Source organism: Triturus cristatus, chromosome 8 (genome assembly GCF_964204655.1).
Source record: "Triturus cristatus chromosome 8, aTriCri1.1, whole genome shotgun sequence".
Taxonomy (NCBI): domain Eukaryota; kingdom Metazoa; phylum Chordata; class Amphibia; order Caudata; family Salamandridae; genus Triturus; species Triturus cristatus.
The window spans coordinates 813,809,435-813,832,580 of NC_140591.1; the positions used below are offsets into that span (position 1 = coordinate 813,809,435).

Sequence of the window (23,146 nt, forward strand, 5' to 3'; positions counted from 1 at the left end):
AGGAAAGCCCAGATAAAGCTGAATGTAGAACTATCAGCGGCATTTAGGATATTTATTTTTTCAAGTTTGCATATGCTCTTAAATTTTAATTTTGTTGTATATCACCTTTAAACTAGCGATGTGAAAAGTCATCATATTTTTTTTTCATATATGAGCTTTCCTCACAATGTGTATTTTTTATTTGTGAAGTTCACAAGCCTCAGTTAAAATGAGATTTGTGGGAGAAAACTGCAAAAAAACAACTTTTGGATGGTGTTTTTTTCCCAGAAATTTTTAGAAGTGAAATGTTCTTACAAAACCAATATTTTACGCCCCAAAAATATGCTTGAAATGTCAACAAACTTTGTAAATTGCATGAAGTTTGACATTTGCCAACCTAGCTCATCTTTGAGGGTGATACTCGAAACTTCAACACCCTTATTTTAACCACGCTGTATACATTCGCTCATTAATTTGCTAATGTATTTCTTTTGTTACTATCGTTTGCAATTGAAAGTTAGATAATCAAAGTTTTTGAAAAAAGTGCCAGGGGAAATATTAAGTAATGACATGGTTGTCTATTAATATCCTATTAGATGATAAAACCAGTAGGGCACTGTGAAATGTAAATTCCTCAGTGTAGCTTGTGCAAAGTTTCTTGATATTTACAAAAAACAAATGTGTTATAATTTGTCTCCTAAACGGATTTTTGACAGGAAAATTCAACTTAATAAAAATGTTTTTTTGGCATGTTTCATTTGCAACAAACGCATGCAAGCTGTGTTTATTTTTACAAACGTTCTGTTAAAAACCATGTCATCTTCAACTTTTCTATGCTTAGCTCTGGCCTAAAGTTGAGTGTACCTGTCTGTCAGACGTTCATAATAAAGAAAGAAAATAATACAAAGAACAATACACTGAGAGGCATTTGGACGGCGCTGATTAGACATTGCTTCGTTGATCTATTAAAGTTTTATTCCATTTTAGATAAGCTCGCTAACTGGAGTGCCAGACATGTTGAGTCTTGACATTTTTTACACCTTAGTCTACAAATTGAAGGGGCCATTGAGTGACAAAGGAGTCCATCTAGGAGAGTATTTGCTGAGAGCCACTAACTTGGACTGTGCCAGTAGTTCCCCGACACTGCTGCTAGGCGCTCATTTACCATTGAGAGCACATGGCAACCTCCAAACTACTACTAGTTGGCCGCTCACACAGAACGCCCAGAGCAGCATCCCCATTGCTCTGAGGCCCTTCATCTCAAATTCAGAGTATTCAGAGGCCCTCACACCTCTGCTACCCATGCACCCATTTCTTACATAGAAAACCTATTTGGCTCCTTGCCACTCCAAGATGTCTGCCAAATCCTGTCCGTAACTGTCAGCGTTGGGCTTGGCTTTCTCTGCAGGGTCACACCACAACCTTTTGCCTCCACCCTCCACTTTTCGCTAAAGTTCATTTTTTTTGGTCTTAGGACTCTGTGCACTTTGCCACTGCTAACCAGTGCTAAAGTTCTTGTGCTCACTCCCTTAAACATGGTAACATTGACTTACACCTGATTGGCATATTTAATTTACTTATAAGTCCCTTGTATAGTGGCATACCATATAACCAGGGTTTGGATATTAAATGCAATTAGTAAACCTGCAGCAATTATTGTGCTACCCACTTAAATAGCACCTTAAACATGTCTCAGGCTTGCCAATGCATCCTGAATGTGTTTTTAAACTGTCAGTTCAACTTGGCAATATAATCCACTTGCCAAGCCTTCAACTCTCATTTTATTGCATATAGGCCATCCTTAAGATAGGTCATATGTAGGTCATATGGCAGGGTTCATTGCAATCATAAGGTTGGGCATGTACTTTTAAGTTTTACATGTCCTAGTAGTGAAAAACTACTAATTTCGTTTTTCACTACTGTGAGACCAAACTTTCCCATAGGATAACATTGGGTTGCCTTATTACATTTAGCAAGTGCTAACATTTGAGTGGGAACAAGTAAACATGGTATGTTTGGTGTTTGAGAAATTGTAATTAAAATGCTCTTACATCGGAAAGTCGGATTTTAAGTTACAATTGTGAAAATGACACTTTTAGAAAGTTTGCATTTTCCTGCTGTAACTATTTAGTGTCTGTAACCTGCCCTAGGTCACATGGCTAGGTGTATTTGCGAACCGCTGGACAGAATTACACCAAATTTGGCAAGAAGCCAGATCTTGGTACGCAGATTGTGCTTTTTCTGATCTGGTGCAAATCCATTAAGTAGTTTGGGAAATATTAGGTGGAAAACAAATTTGTGTATCTAGGGACACGGATAATTTGCGTATTTACTTTCGAATTATCAACAAATCTGGAGGTGAAAGTAAAGCTCTGATTGGCTGGCCGCAGCTTGAAAGGAAATTTGCAGCTGCATTCTGTTTCCTCTCATTGGCTCAGTGCAGTGAAAATACCCTGTAAAACAGATAGAAGGGGGCAGGATACAGGTATCCTTACCCCAGAGGCTGCATAGAGGGGACCCTGAGGGACCCTTATGACCCTAAAATTGGGTTTTTAATTGCCGCAATTTACTATCTGCGGATCCTCCACAAACTTCTGACTCAGCAGAAAAAAACCTGATAAAACCAAATGTTATAGGGTCGTTATAGTTACGCTAACTTTTTACCCATACAAAACCATAGAAATTCATCAGTTATAGTTATACTTATAGTCATACTTATCTGAAGAAACTATAACTCGTGCCATTAAGTAACTTAAGGCAATGAGTCATAGTTTCTTAACATAAGTATTACTATAAGTATAAATATAACTGCTGAATTTCGATGGTTTTGTAGGCATAAAAAGTCAGCATAACTATAACGACTCTGTAACCTTTGGTTTTATCAGTAAACATATATATATATATTTAACATAGGCCTAGAAGGTGCAAAGTTATGCTGGGTAACTCAACAGCTTTGTACACACATTGTTTTTTTCATTTTTATATTCTTAACAACATCACTTTCATAGCGATTTATCATGTTACAAAAGTAAATTAGAAATGGCAATCATGCATCAGGATGCATGAGCATACACAAGTCTTAATGCATGTGTCCTGATCCATCCCTGAACACTCACAAAGATGCATGTGTGCGCATTGAAGGCCATCGTGAAATGGGATTTCTCTAACAGAACACCGGCAGCAAGATTGCCCGCCATGCCTCCGTGCATGCATCTTGACATATGCATATGAATGCGCTTGACAAAAAAGCATTGGCAAAGCCAGTAGCTTAGCCTTTTTAGAGCTGAGACCTCTTGGCTTTGCCAATGCTTGTTACCTCTAGTCACTAAATTGCTGCACTCTACCTCTCATCCACAATTTATTTGCTTACGGTAATTCAGTCATAGGCCTTTTGGTGAAGATGCTTTAAAGGGCCAAAATAATGCTTTGGCCTAGATAGGATCTCTCCAAAGTTGCCCTTATGTCTTACTGCCTCTTGTTGCTTTTTCACAGTTACAGACTCTCTTCAGTTTTTCTGCACTACAGTAATTTATTGACAAGGGAAGCAACTGTGTCCAGATTGGCAAAACAGAATGCCGGAGAATGGAATTATCTTTCTATTTGTAGGTGGGTGCTTTTCATTACATTCTTGCATGTCATATTCCTTCAATCTTAAATTGTAGCTCTACAGGTTCATACTCTAGAAGGAAGGCAAATATGTACATCACAAACCAATTATATATTACTTCTGATACTTGGGTTTATCTATATTCTTCACTGAAATATAAACGTGTCCTGCAGCTGAGTAGCCTGTGTTCAAGTTTTTAAGTTGTAGTTTCCCTGTTGTAAATTATCTAACTCTTGTCTAATTGCATAGCTACAGAGGGCGTTATTCAGATATGAAGCTCATCTTGCTAATGATGCAGAGCAGAAATACGTTCAAGTAGGCTGACACTTGTCTAAATCTCACTATGCTGAGTCTACAGTACTTAGTATTATGCTCTCTGATATGACAATCATGACCATCTGTAGCTTGTGAAGGAGCAGAGTGTTTCCTAGTGCGAATACGAAGTATGTGTCACTGTGATGGGGCACAGTGGTTGCATGCTTAAACTTAACATGAGGTGAATTGCTTTTGTTGGTATAGAATTGTTTTGAGCTCAGATGCAACAAACAGTGCTATGCCCTGCTTTGCGCTACTTTGCATCAAGGTTATGCCCCACCCATGGGGTTTCCACGCTACCACCCATGCTTTTAAACATAAATCTTTATCTACGCCAGTAGAGGATGTCACTGAACGGGCATGGGGCAGGGAGGGGTTTGGGAAGCAGAGGGGGGAGGGAATTCCAAATAAGAAATAAGAAAAGAGAAAAGGAAACTTTCCTGGAGGTCGTGGTCACCGTTACAGCCACCATGTTTTCTCCAGCAGAAAGCAACCAGCCTCACAGAATCCCCTGACCAATCACAACACTCCCTTAAGCAGCATTGTGATAGGTCTGAGCGCCGTTGTTCGGAACTCAGACAGGGGCTTGGCGGCTGGGAATGTTTTCCACTAAAGCTGTATAATACATCCTATGGAGAACATACACAGTGCGCTGGCCAAACCCTCATGCGCACTTTAGGTGCAGCCACCACTCGTCCTTCAGCCTTGACGTCATGGGGGGCTGCTCACCCCGCCTTATCACTGGGGATGCTCTGCCGTGCAACTGCAATAGTAAAAATAAAATGATAATTATGGATGGCCGTTATTATCATTTCATTTTTACTTTGCACTGCTTTAAAGCAGTGAGGCAACGCTCCTCCGCCTTAACAGAGAAGCCGCCACTGATCTACTAAAATTGTTAGACAAGGCTTCGCACCAAGAAATAACGCCTCTTGTAGGCAGGCTCTAAGTAATGCAAATTATAATTACACATAACGTTACACACAATACATTTGTGCTGCACTGTAGAGCACACATTCAATTAGTAAAACGTTTTAAAAGTTTGTCTAGGCATAGTATTGAGTACTGGAAGGTTACCCTTCCTGTACGAAATCATGTGCCAGATTTATTATTGGAGTACTTCAGTGCCGTAGCTAGCACTTTGGACGTCCGTGGTGGTCTCCGTGTTTTCCACCCGCTGCGGTCGCATCAAAGAGCGTAGAGGTGCTGGCTGGATTTTTTACATTTGCCGCCCCTCGGCGGCTGATTGAAGAGCGATTGCCACCCCGCGTTGGCAGGTAAGAGCGGGGGGAGGCTGCCACCCCAAAACTCGTGCCGCCCAAGGCGGACTGCAGCCCCGCCCCCCCTCCTACTACACCACTGGATTGCTTTGCCCTTGCTTCACTCATGGCATCGCATGGGCAGCAACATTTTAAAGTTAGATTTTTCAAGCAACAGAACAACACCATTGCTTGGTAAATCTGAAGTAATACAAGGCGGCGACTGCAAGGCAGCGCATGTCGCAACCTTGCGTTACTCTGCCCTGAGAAGGCATAGCATGGGTGTTCCCAAGTATCCACCCATGGAATTTGGCACATTCCCAGTTTTACCTGACTAATAACCCTATGAATGCCTGAAAATTCTACGCCTTACCCATAGAGGTGCAACTAGGAGAAATATATTTATTTCTCCTCGTTTTGGACTCTTTCTAAACGTGCTGCACTCTGCAGCACACATTACGCAAATTACAAAGTATGAATTATGCGCTGTGCTAGACCTCACTGAGTGCGCCAGGAGAGTGCAGGAACGCGGCATATCTTGTCCATTTGACGCAGCACAACAAGTTGTCTTTCTGCGTTATGCTTCAGCAGAGTTTGATCAATCTGGTCCCCTGCGCTCAATTATTGAATACCAAAGTTCAGGCCCGGCTGCAGAAACGTCAGAGTGCCATTTGTACAATGCGCGCCATTTTTCCCTCATCAGTTCTAGTACTGACTGACCTAAGAAACCCTCTGAGACTTTCTTAAAGCTGAAAGAGCACAGAGGCTTTGAGCCCTGAGCAAGTTCACTTCATTATTTTTATCTTACTTCAGTGACACTACTTTTTTTTACAGGAGCTAATCTGAGAACGTTTCCGACCTTCCAATGCTCGTCCAGCACTTACTAGAGCTGATGGTATTTGGTATTTTTCACGGCTCCGGTTACTGGGTCTGTTTTAGAGCTAAGAAGGAAAAAGAAAAAGAAACATTAGAAACATTTAGTAAGAACATTGCCTTGACTCCGACACACTACTAACCGCCTAGAGATATAAAGACCTGCTAACAATCTCCGCGGTGTAGCGCTCGCCCCACATTCCCCATTTTGAGTTGAGGTCAATGTACTCAAATATGCAAACAGGTAATTGTTATTTTCTCATCATGCTCATTAACTTAGACGATGCTGAAGATGAGGACACTAGGGAAGAACCTCCGGTAGAGCTGGGTAAAGCAATATGTAACCACTCCTAGCCTTTAGCCCGAGGGAGTCTCATAGCAACCCCAACGCATCGCCACTTTCATTGACCGAGGGTTCCTAAAATGCTCCTCTAGACAATGGTGAAACAAAACATGAAGCACAAAAGAGTAGCTTGTACATAAGTGACACGCCTGGGGGGAGGGCGGGGAGGGGGGTTAGTTGAGGGGAGGGAGTTTGATTCAGAGATTAAAGATAACTGTAGCAGTCCAGGAAATAGCGCAAATAACTCCTGCTCTTTGGTTTGCTGAAGAAGGAGGGAGGGTTAATGTGAACAGTGAGGACCAGTACCCTTATATATTATATTGTCATTGCAATGTGTGTATCATGGTCCAGCTAATTACTCTCCTGAATGATAGTAACTATGATGCATTGTTCATTTCTGGAACCTTTTGTAAACTCCAATTAAATTTGTTTAAAAAAAAAAAAAACATGGTCATTAAAAGGAATTTTCTCTGAGAAAGGAACACCTTTTCTTGTACAGCAGGGTAGTCCAACGTGAGCACAGGATGGTTTAATCTATGCCAAATTTTCCACCATGGGTTATGCCTAATAATTTTCAAGAGTGCCTCCTTACCCATTAAAGGTAAACAGAGAGTGTTCCAAAATTTCACCAAAAGTTTAAGACCCTCCAGAACCCTACCAATGTTCAGAGGCTCAAACATCCCCACCTCTCACTATTTTTATCCCAACATATCTCATGCTGGTAGCCACCCATGGGAACCCAAGCGTCGGGAGAGGATGTTGGGTAATCACGCCTAAAGTGCGCAATAGGAACAGTTTAGACTTGATGAACTTTACATGAAGCCCTGAGATCTCTCTGAATTCCACCAGGGATGTTAACATCATGGGTACCTAGTACCTAGTACACCTGCTGTCTCAATTATGCCAATGCGTCGTCCACGTACAGAGAGACCACATGTGTGGTCTCCCCAATTGTTATTCCCCACCTGCACAATCCCAAGCACAATTTACACGCTAGTGGCTCCCTCACCAGTGTTAATTGCAATAGAGATTATGAACAACCTTGCCTGGTAACCCTGATGAAGGGAAAAACAATGCAACACTGTTGAGTCAATACGGGCCCTCGTAGTGGGGCGCTGGTACAGCTACTGCACCCATTTGATAAGCACCATCCCACACAGTGCTTAATTTGAGCCAGTGGTTTCCGGTGCTCAGCACTGGCACTTAATCATCAACACCGGAGCTTTCCATGCGCACCAGTTAAGGACACATTCATTTATGGTAGGCACAGGGAGATTAAGTGATTTGCCCAGAATCACAGGATGTTGAGCCGACGCCGAGACTTGAACTTTGCTCATCAGCTCCGAAATTCACAGCTCTGGCAATTACTCCACATCCTCTCCCCACTTTCATGGTTAGTAGTTGGTTCTGGTTTCGGCAGGCTAACAGGAGAAATGGGCTGGTGCAAGCTGCCTCCTGATGAGAGCCCTGGCACTTTTCTTTTTTCAAACTAACTACTGCCCCCACGCCTTATTTTGTATGCTTATGTTTGTTCTTGTACTAGAAGTCTAAATTGTGAAAAAGTCCATTTCTTTTGTTAGTATAAGGATTACAACTGTAGTTTGAAAATTTTGTCCCAGGGGAAGTTGATATGGATTCACCTTTAATGACTTTGTGCAGTTGAGAAAGAAAGAGGACAGCGGTCATCATAACTCATTTTACAAAACTAATGAATTATCATAAAGTTATGGATAAACACTCATGACTGAATTGTAATGAACAAACAATTGTACTTCATTCAAAAGGAATGCACGTCGCACAAACAAACAACGTTGTTGAAACGTTATTAAACCATACATGAGACGTATATGTTGATTTGTGCTCAGTAAATGTCTGCTAAATTTGTGTTAGAATTATGTGGAAGTGGAAGACACTTGCGGAAACAATTTAACTGCTTTTTTCCCAGTTTCTTCTGACTATGAGATAGACATAACGCCACGAAGATTCAACAAGTACTTTTGTATAATGTACCGAAGTGGGTTAGATATTAATTCCATTATTTGTATTTTCTCAGTAAAGCCACCCAAATACGTGGATTGAATAGTTTTTATAAGAAAATATAGATAGTTATCAGACATCAATGTTTTAAATAAATTTCATCCATCTTTATTTGGGGAATGTGGGTCGAGAGGGCTATTAGTTACTCTTCCCTTTCCATTTCCCCATCCTTTTCAAACCCCAGTCACCCTCCTTTCTTTGTCATTGAGCTTCATCCACAAAAGCCCCCTCCTCGCCCCTTTGTTATCTATGTTCTCCCTGTTGTTGCAATACCATATCCCACCCTTGACCCAGTCATCAAGGACAGTTTGATACAGAAGCAAAAATATTGCTTTTAATCACAAACAATGACGCTTTTTGAAAAACTACATTTGCCACTAATAATGATCAAATCATTTTGGAAAGAAAAATGTTCCAGTCTTCATTTTTACAGAGCATCAATTTACATTGTTCTTCTAAATGAAAATATGACAGCCCTGCTCTTAATCAAGCTATCTAAGGATAATCCAGGCTAAATTGCTCTTAGTAATGTGAGGCTGCTTTAAAGTGAAGGTCGGTGGGCTAGCATCTGAACCCTTCTGACTAAGTACATCATGCCATAGTCATATGCTTAACCCAGATCTCTTGACTGGGCGAGAATGTTTGATTCATTCAGCATTCCATCCATCATTTGTTGCTGCACCACTTTTTGCCCTAAGCGGGATGGGTTTGCCCAGACGTGGGTTCCTTGGTCACTGTGCAACTGAATTCAAGCTAGCCTGGCTGATGAGGGGTGTTACCCTGAAACCAGTCCCAGGATGCTTGTTTCCAGTTCAAGGAAGACCTGGCAGTTCGGGCTGGACTGCTCCCACGAGGAACAGGGTCAAGACGGATTTGCATATGGCTTGGTATGAACTGGGGTGGTGAAGTGAACTAAAGAACGATGATGTATTCAACCTAGATCTGTGACTGGGGGTGAGTGTATGAAAAGTTTCAGCACTCCGTCCATCATCTCCTTGTGTTTGCTTTGTTCATCCTAAGTTGGCAGGGTATGCCCAGACATGGATCCCTTGCTCACTTTGCTACTGGATTCAAGCTAGCCTGGTTGATGAGGGGGTGTTACCTAGAAACTAGTCCCAGGATGATTATTTCCACTCCAGGGAAGACCTGGCTTGGCAGTTCGGGCTGGACTATTCCCATGAGGAGCAGGGCCAAGACTGAGTTGCATACCGCTGAGTCCAAACTGGGGTGGCATAGTGAGCAAAAGAACAATGGAATTAACCCAGATTTCTAGAATGGGAGTGAATGTTTGATTAATTGAACATTCCATCCATCATTTGTTGCCACATCAACAGTCATATGCTTGGCATTACCTTTTAGAGCAAATGATCAGTGCCAACAAGGGACCAGAGACTATTAGAAATGTCCTACTACCTGAATTTGCTGCTGCAGATTAATCATGCTGGTGGTTAGGTGACAGACCCTGAAGTAAAAATTAAGCATTTGATTCTTTTTCCAAATTTGAATGGAGTAACATAACCTCCACCACCACCCAAACATATTGTCAGAGGTTTCAGACTTGCTCATTATGCTAGCTTGGTGCAACATAGACTGATATTATTTTTTTTGTGCTGCTTTTGGTTTACAGTCTGGCACTGTGAAGAATTCTGTAAATGTCCTGGGAAGGGAATATCAGTTTGTGATATGTCCTCTCTCGTCTATTTAAATGGTATTGTTGAATATGTAGTTTTAACCCCTTCAGTGCCCGCCCCTTTCCCCGCCCTGTGCCGGCCGTTGTATTAGCGGGCGGGGTTTATGACGAGCTGGTCTCGTCATGGGCACAGCGCAACCGCGGCCCATGACGAGACCAGCTCGTCATAGGCATTGAAGAGGTTAAAGACTTGTTTCCGTGCTGATGCCAAATGCAATTCACGTTAGAATTTAACAAGATTCTTAAAAATATACTAAAAATCTTTATGCGATCTGTAGGAAAGTTCTGTGGTATGATCAATAAATAATTTTTTTAGAGGAGTCTTCTGGATAGCAGCAAGAAATACCAGGACCACAAAAAGAAGTTAGGATGTGAGAGCAACCACAAGGTAAGCCATATGTTATTTAGAAAAGTATCCTATAGAAAGTCAGAATACATGTCTTATTTTTGCATAGGAAACTATACAGGGATGGCTAATTCTCATTAGATAGATGATTCTTTTCACATTTTGATTAGGAAAAAGTTATCATGATCTGTGCAAGTAACAATGTCTGAATGCATGTGTGCAGTCAGGGGTGATTTACAATCAGTGGCAGTGGTTGGGAAACTCCTTGGCTAAGTCCTTGTACAAAGGAAGCTTTCTCCTCATGTTAATTCTGACATGTAGAAAGGTCGAGTTTTGTTCTCCATGGGAATAGCATAGACCATTCAGTGCTTATCTGGTTCAGACTTAACTTGCATAATATCTCTCTGTTAGATATTTAATTTTGCATAGAAAAATAAGAGTACACAATGGCGTTCTATCATAACTGGTAACCTTTACAGATACATTTTTCTTTGTCTACTTGGCCAATTTATGAACATTGGATACCTGCATTTCCAAAATGTTTGACCTTTTGCAGTCCATTCTTGGCTTGACAAGACTTTCAACACATAAAGCATACAGAGCAGAATGTCACAGAGGTAATTACTGAACTCTGATGTACTCACGCATTAAAGCGAGCTCGGACAACCACCCGGCAAAAGTTTCGGAATCTATGTTCACGGCCAACTATGAATAGAGGCTTGTCAAAGTATGGATGATTCTCTCGCAGTTCCTCCTCTTGCACTTTCCTTAAAGATAAATGATTGTCTGAGTTAACGTGTTATTGACAAATGCAACCTTGGAAGATACAGAGATAGAGGAATATACCCAACTACAAGCTAGAAAGGCAGAGAAAATTTCATAGAGTGTATAATGTTGTGGTTCTCCTACCTTTTCATTTCCGCTTGTTCTTTTTTTTCCTGGATCATTTTTATTTCACTATCTTCTCTCTGTGCATTTCGATATCTCACTGTACTGGTATGCTGTAAATCAAACAATACACTCCGAACGTGAAAGGTATTGGTATTCATTTCCATTATATTATCATATTTTATATACAATCACACTTACAATGCAAACATTTTAAGCAAGTTAAAGTTCATCCAAGAGTTCTTTTGATAATTCAATGTTCACATCGAGAGGGCTTATCCTGGGATTCTGTGCCTTTGAAACATTGCACTATGATGTCCTTCCTGAGAAATGTGACCACTTTTACTAAGACATTAAGATGATATCCCACTGCCTAGAAAAAGAAAAAGAAACCCCCAGGATGGTATGTGGGAAGGAATACTCAATTGAGATAATAACTTACTGGGATTCTGATTTAATCATGAGCTCTAATTTATTAAGAATTAACGTTTTATACATAGTTCCCAAGAAAAGAATAAAGAAATTGAAACTTCTACTGAAAATCCCTAGTGCTGTCTTCTAATTATGTGATGATTTACGGCAGATGCCAAAGACCAACAGACAAGTATATCTATGATTTGCTTGTTATTCATCTTCTTTGGGATTCACAGAACTCACATGTGCACCCTCCTTATGAATGTGGAATGTCTATGGAGAAGAATATCTGCAGACATGCAGTTAGAGTGAAGATACAGATACGCATGAATTTTCTACGCTTTTATCTTCATGGGGTACATATTTTTCCATATGAAGCAATCCCTTTCATTGCGCCCTCTGAAAATATGATTGTGTTATTTTCCTAATTGCTCTACTTACACTTACTTAAAGTGGGTGCAGATTTAGATATGAAACAGATGTATGAATAGACCTGTGCAATATCAACTATTGTGGTATTCCAGTGGGAACATCTATTTTTTTAATTAGATCATTCTTTTGAATTAGATAAAGCACTCATGAGGCAGATTTTCCACAGCTATTAACGCAATCTGAGAGCCGTTATCAGGGGAAGCGTTATCATAATTCATGGTAAGGCAGCCACCCGAAGGCACCAGTACAGGGAAGCACCAAAATTAATGCAGCTTTTCATACCGCTGAAGAGGCAACAATGGGCTTTTATTGGAAGCATTAAATGCTACTTTATACATTTGGCCCATGAGTGATAGCTCACTGGAATCCACTAATGGCACGCAAGCCGAATGCGGGGATATTCAGCTCCACAGGCAGAATAAATCCCTCCTAAAAAAGGGCCATACATACAAGTCCAAAGTATTCTGGTGCTTCCTGCTAATAGTGCCATCAGGTGGTTGCTTTACCAAGCTTTATGATAACACTGCCCGACAATAACACAGGTGTGTTGCGCCAGATCAAGATACCATTGAAATTAGATTTCTCTATGTGCCGTTCTTGGCAGTTAAAATATTTTAATGTTTTGACTACAAGCAACTTTAGTTGTCTTCTGCCCATACTTATTGATTCCAATGCATTGCAAATACATGGAAAGGACTTTGGGTCAGCCCCTTGCTCAAGACTGTATAATTTGGTTGCATATCTCACTTCCCTGCTCCTGGTTTAATGAGTTTCCTCCCTATCCTTGAGTTTGTTCAGCCCAGGGGCATTTCATGTTTACAGTGTTTTGATTGGTTGGTATGTCCTTCCACTGCTGATGTCAGAACTTCCCTGAGAGAGGTCCCCCTTACTCTCCTTCCCAACTCTCTGTATCTTATTGTCCCTCTCCCTTCTTCCACCCTCTCCCAGTGTCTTCTTAACCCAGAGCCCCCTCTACTTTTCGCCCAGCCCTATTGCTAATTATTGTCGGCCAGCTGCGCTATCGGTGGGTGGTCATCTAAAAATGTTTTCTTGACTATATTTAGGTGGTGGCCCACATGTGTGCATGCACAGTCATGTACAGCTGGTATCTCTCAGCCTTTTCTGTTTTTACAAATACTATTAAAAGATGGCCACAATGGATGACAGCGCAGCTATGGTGGCCATCTCAAAACGGGATCTGTAAAAATAAAATGGAATGCTTTGAAAGATGGCCTTCATGGATGTGCTTACATCCATGACAGCATCTGTAGACGATTTTAGAAAAAATAAAAATTACTTTCAATGATGGGTCACCATGTATGTGTGTACATTTGTGGCCTCAGGCTTTAAATGCATCTTATTCTGGTTCTTAAATTCTTGTTCAAAGATGGCAACTGTGGATGCATGTGCATCTGTGATGCCCATCTTTGTCCTTCATCTATCTCCTCTCTTCAATGATACACATTGCACTCTGACTTTTCTACAAGTGCTCCCTGGTGAATTGCATCAAGGGAGTCAGCTGAAGCCAAGTAGGGTTAATGAAGCTATAGCCACTGAACCACACCACCTGCTTCCATAGGTGCTGGTATATCCAGGAGGGTAGCTTGTTGAGCCTTCTTCTATCGAGGACAAGCCTGGCTACCGAGGTTTCAGGTGAGCTATCAGGGTGGGGGCTGGTTCACTGCTGTGGGGGCCAGCTTTGTTGCTGGGGACTTGCTGGCCCTGCTCCTACATGCAGCGCTTCTAAATAAACAATGCAAAAATAAATGATTTTAAATTAGAATTTAAAAAGTGCTTGGGTGGAAAATAACACCAGAAAAAGTCAATGATATCTGGCTCATTGGAACCTAGATATTATTGGCCAATTTAAAAGGGAATGGTCAATCCAGACTGGCTGGCCACAACATGAACAATATGCTGCAGCAGCCATTACAGGACTCATGGACGTGATCCATGAGCCCCGAAAATGAAATTAAAAACATATAAGGGACCAAGGTGACCTGCAGGAATACGTGCGGTGATTGGCTGGCCACGACATGTTCTCGCAGCCATTACAGAACTCGGGAACATGGTCACCATTGAAATGCACTGTAGTGAAAACCTGTTTTTTTTTTTTTATAACTCTGTTTATTGAACGTAAAGAAACTGTGGTCACAGCATATATTTCTGTATTACATAGACTCCATTTGCATCCAGTTAACATGTACCTGTACCTATTGCACATCTTAGTGGTTAAGTCATAATACATGCCTTATCATGTTAGAACGTACATTGTTCTTCTGGGGCTGAGACCATCGGCGGCTCACACAATCCCCCCCGGTACACATTCCATTTAGACCAAATGGCCAACCATTTTTTGGGACACCCCCGTGCAACATATACAGTTTTCTCACGAATCATGCACTAGTCCATATCTTCCTTCCATTTCTTTAGCGTAGGCGAAGCCGCCGCCCCCCAGAGCTGTGCTATGTTGCGCTTGGCCACCATCTGCCCAAGTGTGGCCCATAACCTCCCTGTCAAGTTTAAGTCTGTGGGCTCCCAGATGTTCAGAATGCATCTTTTGGCTTCCGGCAGCAGAGGTACTCCCCACACCGTACTCATGGTTCTCAGGATATTTCGCCAATAGACTTGAACCAGTGGGCACTCCCAGAGTATGTGTAGGAAGTCGCCCCGCATTCCACATTTTCTTTTGCATAGGCCGTACACGTCGCTCCCCATGTGAATCAGTTGGGTCCCAGTGGGGTATACTCTATGTAAGATTTTTAGCTGTACTAGTTTTAATTTCGCTGATATAGCCACTTCTTTGGGCGAGGAAAGTGCCTCTTGCCATTCCTCATCGTCTATTTCTAGACCATCTCGTATCCATTTTTCCTTGAGTGTCATGAGGGGATCAGGGGCGTGGTGAATGAGTTTTTTGTATGTGAGGGAGACACATCTATCTGGGAGATGGCCATCAAGCAACCTGTCCTCCAGCGGGGACGCCTCAGGTAGTTTTGTGCCTGGTTGGATGTTGGCCTGTAGAGCATGGCGAATCTGTGTGTAACGGAAGTGTTCTGACATAGCCAGTTCGTATGTTTGCTGCAAAGCAGCGAACGTCACCACTCCATCCCGCCCCCACAGGTCTCTAATGTGCGAAATACCGATGAGGTCCCATTTATCAAACCCCTTAGTTCGCCCCAGAGTACCCAGCCGTTCCGTATCCCAAAGGGGGGTGGCCAATGTGAGTTTGTCGGCCCATCCCAGAGCTTTGGTTGCCACATGCCAAATCTGGACTGCGTGTCTAGTGGGGCCCGTGAGCTGGTATTTGTTAGGTCTAGAATAAAGGGCCCTTGTGAAGTCACCACCCGGCAACAACCACCTGTCCATTCCATAGGCCGGGTCATCACCACGGCCATACTGACATTGGTTAATCGCAGCCAGTTGCGCTGCCCAATAATACTTACGAATGTCTGGCAGGGCTATACCCCCGTCGTACCACCCCAACGTGAGCTTGCCTAGCTGAAAACCTGTTTTTGAAGGTCACAACAAGGAACACATATCAAAAGTGATTTTAGTCACATTTTAAATCATCTGTTGGTGTTACTATACTAATTTTAGGAACTGTGGAGTGCCCTAGGTGTTGTAAGATGATTTTACCCTGTGAGAAATTATTCTGCTGGGATTTGATAAGCCATGTTTGTGAGAAAGCAGTTTTCCCTCATGATTTTCGCACAGATTTTATAAACGCTCATGAGAGCACATTTCATATAAGTTCACACTATCATTGTTAACCATGTGAGAACAAAGTCTGATACTCTGAGTAAAACCTTTACTCTTGACAGCAGCCTGTCAGTTGATTCTCCAGTGTTCATTTGTAGGTTCACCTCAGTGTTCTAATGCACACATGCCAACATTTTAGTAGAAGAAAGTGGGAGATTTAAAAAAAAATAATCAGCAGAATATATTTTTTTCATTTACTTGACTTGAAGCAGAGGTAATTTCCGACGGGAAACAGTAAAAATATAGCCACTTTATGCTTAAAAAATCAGGAGTCTCTTGCGTGAAACTGGTCTATTGGTATGTATGCTAATGAACAACAAGAGTATTAATATTCTGTTTTATGACAAATGTGTGGCATACCTGAACATCACCTTGATGGAATCAAAGCTGCAAAACTAAGATTATTTCCCACAGAGGATACTTCAATAAATGAACAAACTGAGGGGGACTCTTTCAGTCACAGAAATTATGGTTAGTGCTTTAGAAAGGTACAATGAGAACACATTACCTATAAATTCTCAAATATATTTTTCATGAATGTCTGAAAATAAAGTTTGGAATGCTAAGTGAAACATGCACTTTCAACACAAGAAGCAAGCTGTAAGTTAAATCCCTATTGTTTGGCTGCAAATTCACCACAGTCTTCTAATGAACGACTAGAATGCTGGCATTCTGTATTTATGACAAAAGTGTGGCACACCTGAACACCATCTTTATGGAATCAAAGCTGTAAAACCGAAAGCATTTCCTTTATAAAAAAAAGAATTGAGTGGCTTTGTTTTGTCACATAAGTTGCGGTCTATGTTCTAGAAAGCTAAAATGAGCATGCATTTTCTATAAATTCTCAAACATTTTCCTCCTTAGGGTTAGAAAAAAGGCCTGGTGTCCTAAGGGAACCATGTACATCCAACACCAGTGCATCATGTTAGTTTATTACCAAGTGTTTTGCTGAAGCTGCAGAATAACAATCTCAGTGAAGTTGGAATTAAGCCCGTGTGATTTAGTGGACTGCTGCTCCTGCAAACCTTGGGGAATATTTACAAGGAAATGACGTAGCGTGGAGCTGTGACACATTTTGCAGCGCCACTGTCTGCCATTTTCAAAATGCAGGGATACTCCGTATTTACAACAATGCGGCACGCCCCAAGTGCTGGTGCTAAAATGAGCTGCCTAGTGCCAACGCAGACACCCTGCATTCTGCAGTACATATAGAAGTAGCAAATCACCATTATTTAATGATTGTTTATGTGCAGGAAGGGACACTTTCATGCACATCAACAATCATTAATGCAATTTCGCTCTTTTTATGTGTGCTGCAGAATGCAGCACACATAGAAAAAGCAAAAACGAGCAGAAATAAAAATATTTCTCCTCGTTGCACCATTCTAACCCCTGCTATTGCATGGCGTTAGTTTTTGGCGCTGCTTCAGATTTACACCTCCTTGTAAATCTGGGGCAGCATAAAAAAGCAATGAGTGTTGCAGTGGAACGCCCACAGCAAAACACCTATTGCACGCCCCTTTCATGCAGATACCTGCATGAAAGGGTACCATATTTATAAAGAGGCGTTAAGCCACAAAAAGTGGCTTGATGCCACTTTGTAAATATGGTGCAGGACATTGCGCCAACAGATTGTTAAAATAACTGATGTTCCGGTGGCCCAATCCGGATGTAAATATGCCCACTTGTTCGACAGTGTAGGTTAACCCCACCCAATGCTTCATAAATATGTAGAGTACTGGACTTATGACCAAATCACAGCACATAACGTGGACAAAGTGTCCTAATACATCTCAATCTTTTGTCATAGGATAGGCATGGGCATAGGGAAGGCAGGCTTAGGAAGGGTTATTCTTTCTGTCTTTCTGCTTCCTTTTTTCTCTTGGACTTTAAAGCTACCAGCACATAAGGCTTTGTAGCACTTAGACACAACATAAGGATGACAAGGCACCAGCAACAAGCAAAGAGTGCCCAGGATTCAATCAGATATCCCGGGTTCCCAGCTCTTGTAGGAAAACTCAGTCCAGATAGGACTTTCGAGCAAATGCAAAAAAGTTGTTTTGTAGAGAGTCAGGAATTACTTGTGCCCCAAAACTGCTGAACAGAATCTTGGCCCAACCTGGCACTATATGTAGACAAACATTTTAATACTGTTGGTGCAATTTCAATTTTCAAACCTCTGTGTTCCTTTGGCTGGCTTATGCCCCATTTTCTAGCAATGAGGTATTGCTAAAATGTAGTGCATTTTATTCAAGTCTTCTTGTGTAAAGAAAGTGAAAATGGCCCTGGAATTTCACTTCCTATGATGCAGCTATTTCTTCTGTTGTTGTGTGTAAAAGGCACCTATAGCCGTCAGTGTGTAGTTTAAGAATCACATATTGTTTTGGAGTTAGAGGTGCATTTCTAGTTCTACTGAGAACAATGGGCAATCCATTTTGGAAAATGCATACTGTGAGCAATTGGGTTATTAATTATTAGTTATAAGCACAATCCTTGTCAGAGTGTACCACAAAAGTTGCAAATGTAACCTTTAACTCTCTGGAAGCTTGGCAAAAATGGATTCATGCTTTACTTAGAGGCTATATCTAAAGTATTTATACAGTACACAAACATTAATAAAGAGCAAACACAAGTAAAATCCCAAACCTATGTAGAAAAATAGAGTAAAATTTAATAAATAAAATGACACCAAAACGAACCAGAGTCAATCAGTACAATCAGAAATATTGATTTCCTAAATTCTCTGTGGAAATAGTGACACTCTGGATTATCTGGTCATGCTAGGCTGGGGGAAGCTCACAAGTTCAGGACAAATGATAAAGCGCGAACCAGGTACAATGACCAAGTTAGTCCAGTTGAAAAGTTATCTTATGTAGTCCTGGCCTGAAGAGTTCTGTTTGTGTTGGAGGAGGCTGCGAGGAGGAAGATTTGGCATGAAGAGTGGGTTAAGTGTCTCAGATTGTTGTTGCTGTAGCGAGAAGATCCATTCATTGCTGGAGCTTCACATTGGTGGAACCCTGAGGACAGTTGGTGTTGGTGCAAAGTGCTGGTTTTGCATTGCCCGTCGTCGTGGATGGTCACTGTTGGCATGAAGAGCTGGTCTCACTGGAACTTCGCATTGGAGGTCGTCATGGGAGGCACAGTGTTGGCGCAAACTGACCCGTTCGTGGTCGCAAAGAGCCCAAACTTCAGAATTTTATCTTTTCTTCAGGAGGTGTACACTCTGATGCCAACCGAGGGTCTGGGACCTGAGGGGCACATCTTGGGGATCAGGTCTCACTCCAGACAGAGGCCAGCAGAAGGGCACAGGCAGATCCAATTAGTTATGGATAGCTGGACTGTTGCAGGGAGGCCACTGGAAGTGTGTGGTGTCCCTACAGCTCACACAGGAGGTTAGCCCTTGGACTCACTCTGGAGGTCATGGGTTCAAGGGAACAAGTCCAGTCTTCCTTCCTCAGATAACAGGGCAGCAAGGCAGTCCTTCGTAACGCAGGGCAGCAGGGTAGTCCTTCTGAATCTTCATTAGATTATGAAGTAATCTGATTTGGTGTTTTTATGCTCACCACGCCACCCCAGTTTGGACTCAGCCATATGTAAATCAGTCCTGACTCTCCTCCTCATGGGAACAGTCCAGCCCGAACTGCCAGGCCAGATCCTCCCTGGACCGGAACAAAGCATTCTGGAACCAGTTTCGGTGTATCACCCCTCATCAGCCAGGCTAGCTTGAATGCAGTGGCACAGGGAGCACGGGTCCCACGCCTGTGCATGCCCTTTCCAGTTAGGGCGACAAAACCAAAAAGAACAGATTATAGACAGAATGCTGAACAATTGTATGTGCTCATGACCTCACTTACATATCTCTGGTATGACACTGCAAGCTTGACGATGGATTTAGGTCCAGATGTCTGTACTGGGCGTGAGCGTTTGACATTGTTCAACATTCCATCAATCAATTGCTCTTTTTGCATATTTCTAAAAGCGACATAGCTTAAAATTCGACTTTGCCATTCAAGTGGATTTAATATTTCAATGCAATTGAGACAAGAAGTATTCTTCTACCTGCTCCCAATCTAAAATTAGAACTTATTAAATGTAATAAAGCAACCCAGTGTTAGTCTATGGGAGAGGTAGGCCTTACAACAGTGAAAAACAAATGTAAGAGTTTTGCATCGTTAGGACATGTAAATCTTAAAAGCTTTTCAGGCCTACCTTTGGGGTGACTTATAAGTATTAAAAAGGAAGGTTTAGGCCTTGGAAAAGGTTTATTTTGTCAGGTCGAAATGGCAATTTTAAATCTGCACTACAGGCTGTAGTTGAAGGCCTGAGCAGGGGCGTAAAAAGGCCCCACAGCCCCGCGGTGCGGGGGTCCTCCTGGCTTACCCATACTGGAGGGGCCCCTCAGCCCCTACTGATGTGAGTGTGAGGGGCCCCTTCAGCATATCTTGCAGGGCGGCCCCCTCATGTTTTGTTACGCCACTGGGCCTGAGACATGTTTTCAAGTGCTACTGTCGTGGCAATTAATTTACCGGCCTTTTGTACAAGGAGTACCATTTACTCAGGATGTACAAGTAAATTAAATTACTAAATGGGCTAATTAGGTGTTTGCCAATCTTACCATTTTTGAGGGTGAGAGCACAAATACTTTAGCACTGGTTAGCAATGGTAATATGCTCAGAGTCCTAAAGCCAACAAAAATGAATTCAGCAAAACAGGAGGAGTGAAGGCAAAATGTTTGTGGCACTACCACCCAAGGGTGTCAGGTCTAACACACACCATTAGTTTTTCATTTTTGGATAATTCTGCAAACAGTTGAATACCGGCTCAGAGCACAATGGGAGATGCGGGAAGAAACAAGGTGTAAGGAAATGGCCATTACTTGTGTCACCAGCACCCCATTGTAGTGCTTGGTTCTCTCAGAGAAGTGGGGCAGAGTAGTCCAAGGCCTACTCAAGGGAGGCGGGAGGTGGTATGGGCTAGTAATCACCATTAGCTGCCACCTTATGTAACACTCAATAAATAATTGTCAAGTATGTGCTTTTTTTTTTAAAAAAAAGGAAAAATACATTTATTACACACACACTATTCAATACTATGCAGTAATCTACAAATATACATAAGGCCGATGGAAATACCTTTGGATGACATTGTGTAATCACTTCTGACTCCCTAAAGGGGTAAGTCGAGTTCAACAAACCGCATGTCAAAACTTGGCATCCTTGGAGTAAATGCAGTAATCAAAAAATAACTGTGTGTGAATGTACTTATTATTGATATTAATGAATTGCTCATGGGCCTGTGAGCTTTTTATATACTTGCATCATTTAAAAAGCGGTTATAAGAATAGCCCCAAGAGAGCACCACATTATAAGAACACAACACTGTAACCATAGGCTTGCTACACTCTCTTAGACACCTTTAGACCACAATAACTGTGAGCATAAATATAGCCCCTGGAAACAGTGTGCAGTTACTAGGCTGTTCATGTCAGGAGTCTCACAATCATTGCCCTTACATGTGTACACACGCATGTGCACACATGTTCACGCGTAACCAGGCAAGAACGCCTTAGCCTTGCTGCATCGCAGCATTCTTATCTTAAAAGGCAGACACTGACGGTAAAACCACGCAGTTTATTTACCATGAGTTTACCGTAGGTGAGGCGCCAGTTATGAGGCTCCCCACAGTAAAATGTTGAAAACAAGGTGATCAGAAAGCAAAAAATCAAGGAGGATTAGATGGGGAGAACCCATCGTCTTACACAAGGGATTCAGATGACACAGTAGCAATCACTGGCAAGGCTGATTCATATTAGAATCCAAATCTACCACAGTTACCATGGTGTAACAGGACTGGACCAACTGGGGGGCACACCAGTTGAGGGCTGATGCAGTGGTCATGTGAATCAAGATTCTGTCAGAATGTATATAAACTGACTGTTGAGGCCAGCTGATGACGGGAAGTAAGATGGTAAAATCTTGATGGAGGATCAGTAAAACAATAAATCACAGTCCAAAAGCTTGGCTGCTAGTTTCTGACTTCTCTAAGGCATCGGAATAGTTGCATCGTATCACACAGAAAAGGTAATTGTCTGCAACTTTTTCCCAGCAGGCTCAAGTTAAGATGGTTCTTCAGTCCTCTCCAGAACTTGAGAAAACTGCCTTGTAGTCTCAAATACACTAGTAGGGCTTTTCATTGTGAATAGTCCTTACTTTGGTGGATCTTCCCCCACATTTTTTGAGTTTGAGTGTCTGGATAGTAAATTTATTTTGAGTGGCAGACCTCAGGCATCTTCGCTAGCCAACTTCACTTAACTGGCCTAAGTACATCAGTCAGTGCATTTAAATTTGACTGTTTGTAATGCACAAAAAATGATTGTCAACTCACATCTTCACGATGCAGTTGAATCTGCATTCCTGATTCAATTTCCGAGGTCGGACCAATTACCCCTTAAGACCTAGACAGGCAATAGTGGCTATGACATATTATAATGGTGGAACAAATCGTGTGGTTGGACTTCGAGTGGTTAGCGGGGCGCAGACGGAGGCATGGACGTACCCTCTGGGTGATGATATACATGAAACGGGATGAGTGATGGGATGAAGTCTAAACCAAAATGTATAGGCAAATGAGAATAACTAATGTTGGATAGGCTGCTAGCTACACATTGAACAAAATATTTATAGACTGTACTAGATATGGGGTGGTTGAGAGTTGAGGTGTACTTCTGCGGGTTACTGATGTAGTTCAAGCGTTGGAGACAAGTGCAACTAATGTATGATTATAACTCTTTTGGATATGTGATTAGGATTCTTTTTTTTTATATGCAGTTGAATTTATTCACCCTGAAATTTGGAAGCGAGGAGAAAATATTGGATGCCTTAATCCTAGATGATCATCTGGGTGACAGTTTTTCTAGCAGAAATGAGTAAATGTGGAATAATTGTTTGCAGCATTTAAAGTGCAAGGAAATAGGAAGAGGCTACCTTGGCAATCTGCTATTTTAACTGCAGAACAAGCAGGCATTAGCGAAGTGTAAACATGCTTTGCGGGAATTAGACTGGGAGGAACTAACCCAGGCCAGTGAGTGAGGAGATAGCTCCCTTTTTTGGAGGGTAGTACACAGTGCATGTTTTACAAGTGGGATAGGCCCGGCAATATGCTTCCACATTTCTGAGCAACAGTGGGTAGAACACTTTGCAGGGGT

The 23,146-nt window shown here is 41.9% G+C and overlaps 1 protein-coding gene across 1 annotated transcript in view; it reads right to left on the bottom strand.

Moving 5' to 3' along the window:
• NALCN (sodium leak channel, non-selective) overlaps window positions 1–23,146 on the bottom strand; it is a 2,843,734-nt gene that overhangs the window by 269,321 nt on the left and 2,551,267 nt on the right. The window contains exons 23-25 of the mRNA XM_085622267.1: window positions 11,359–11,450; window positions 11,094–11,216; window positions 6,045–6,101 (exon numbers count right to left, since the gene is read on the bottom strand). Coding sequence (XP_085478393.1) covers window positions 6,045–6,101; window positions 11,094–11,216; window positions 11,359–11,450 — 272 coding nt within the window. The remainder of the gene's footprint in view (window positions 1–6,044; window positions 6,102–11,093; window positions 11,217–11,358; window positions 11,451–23,146) is intronic.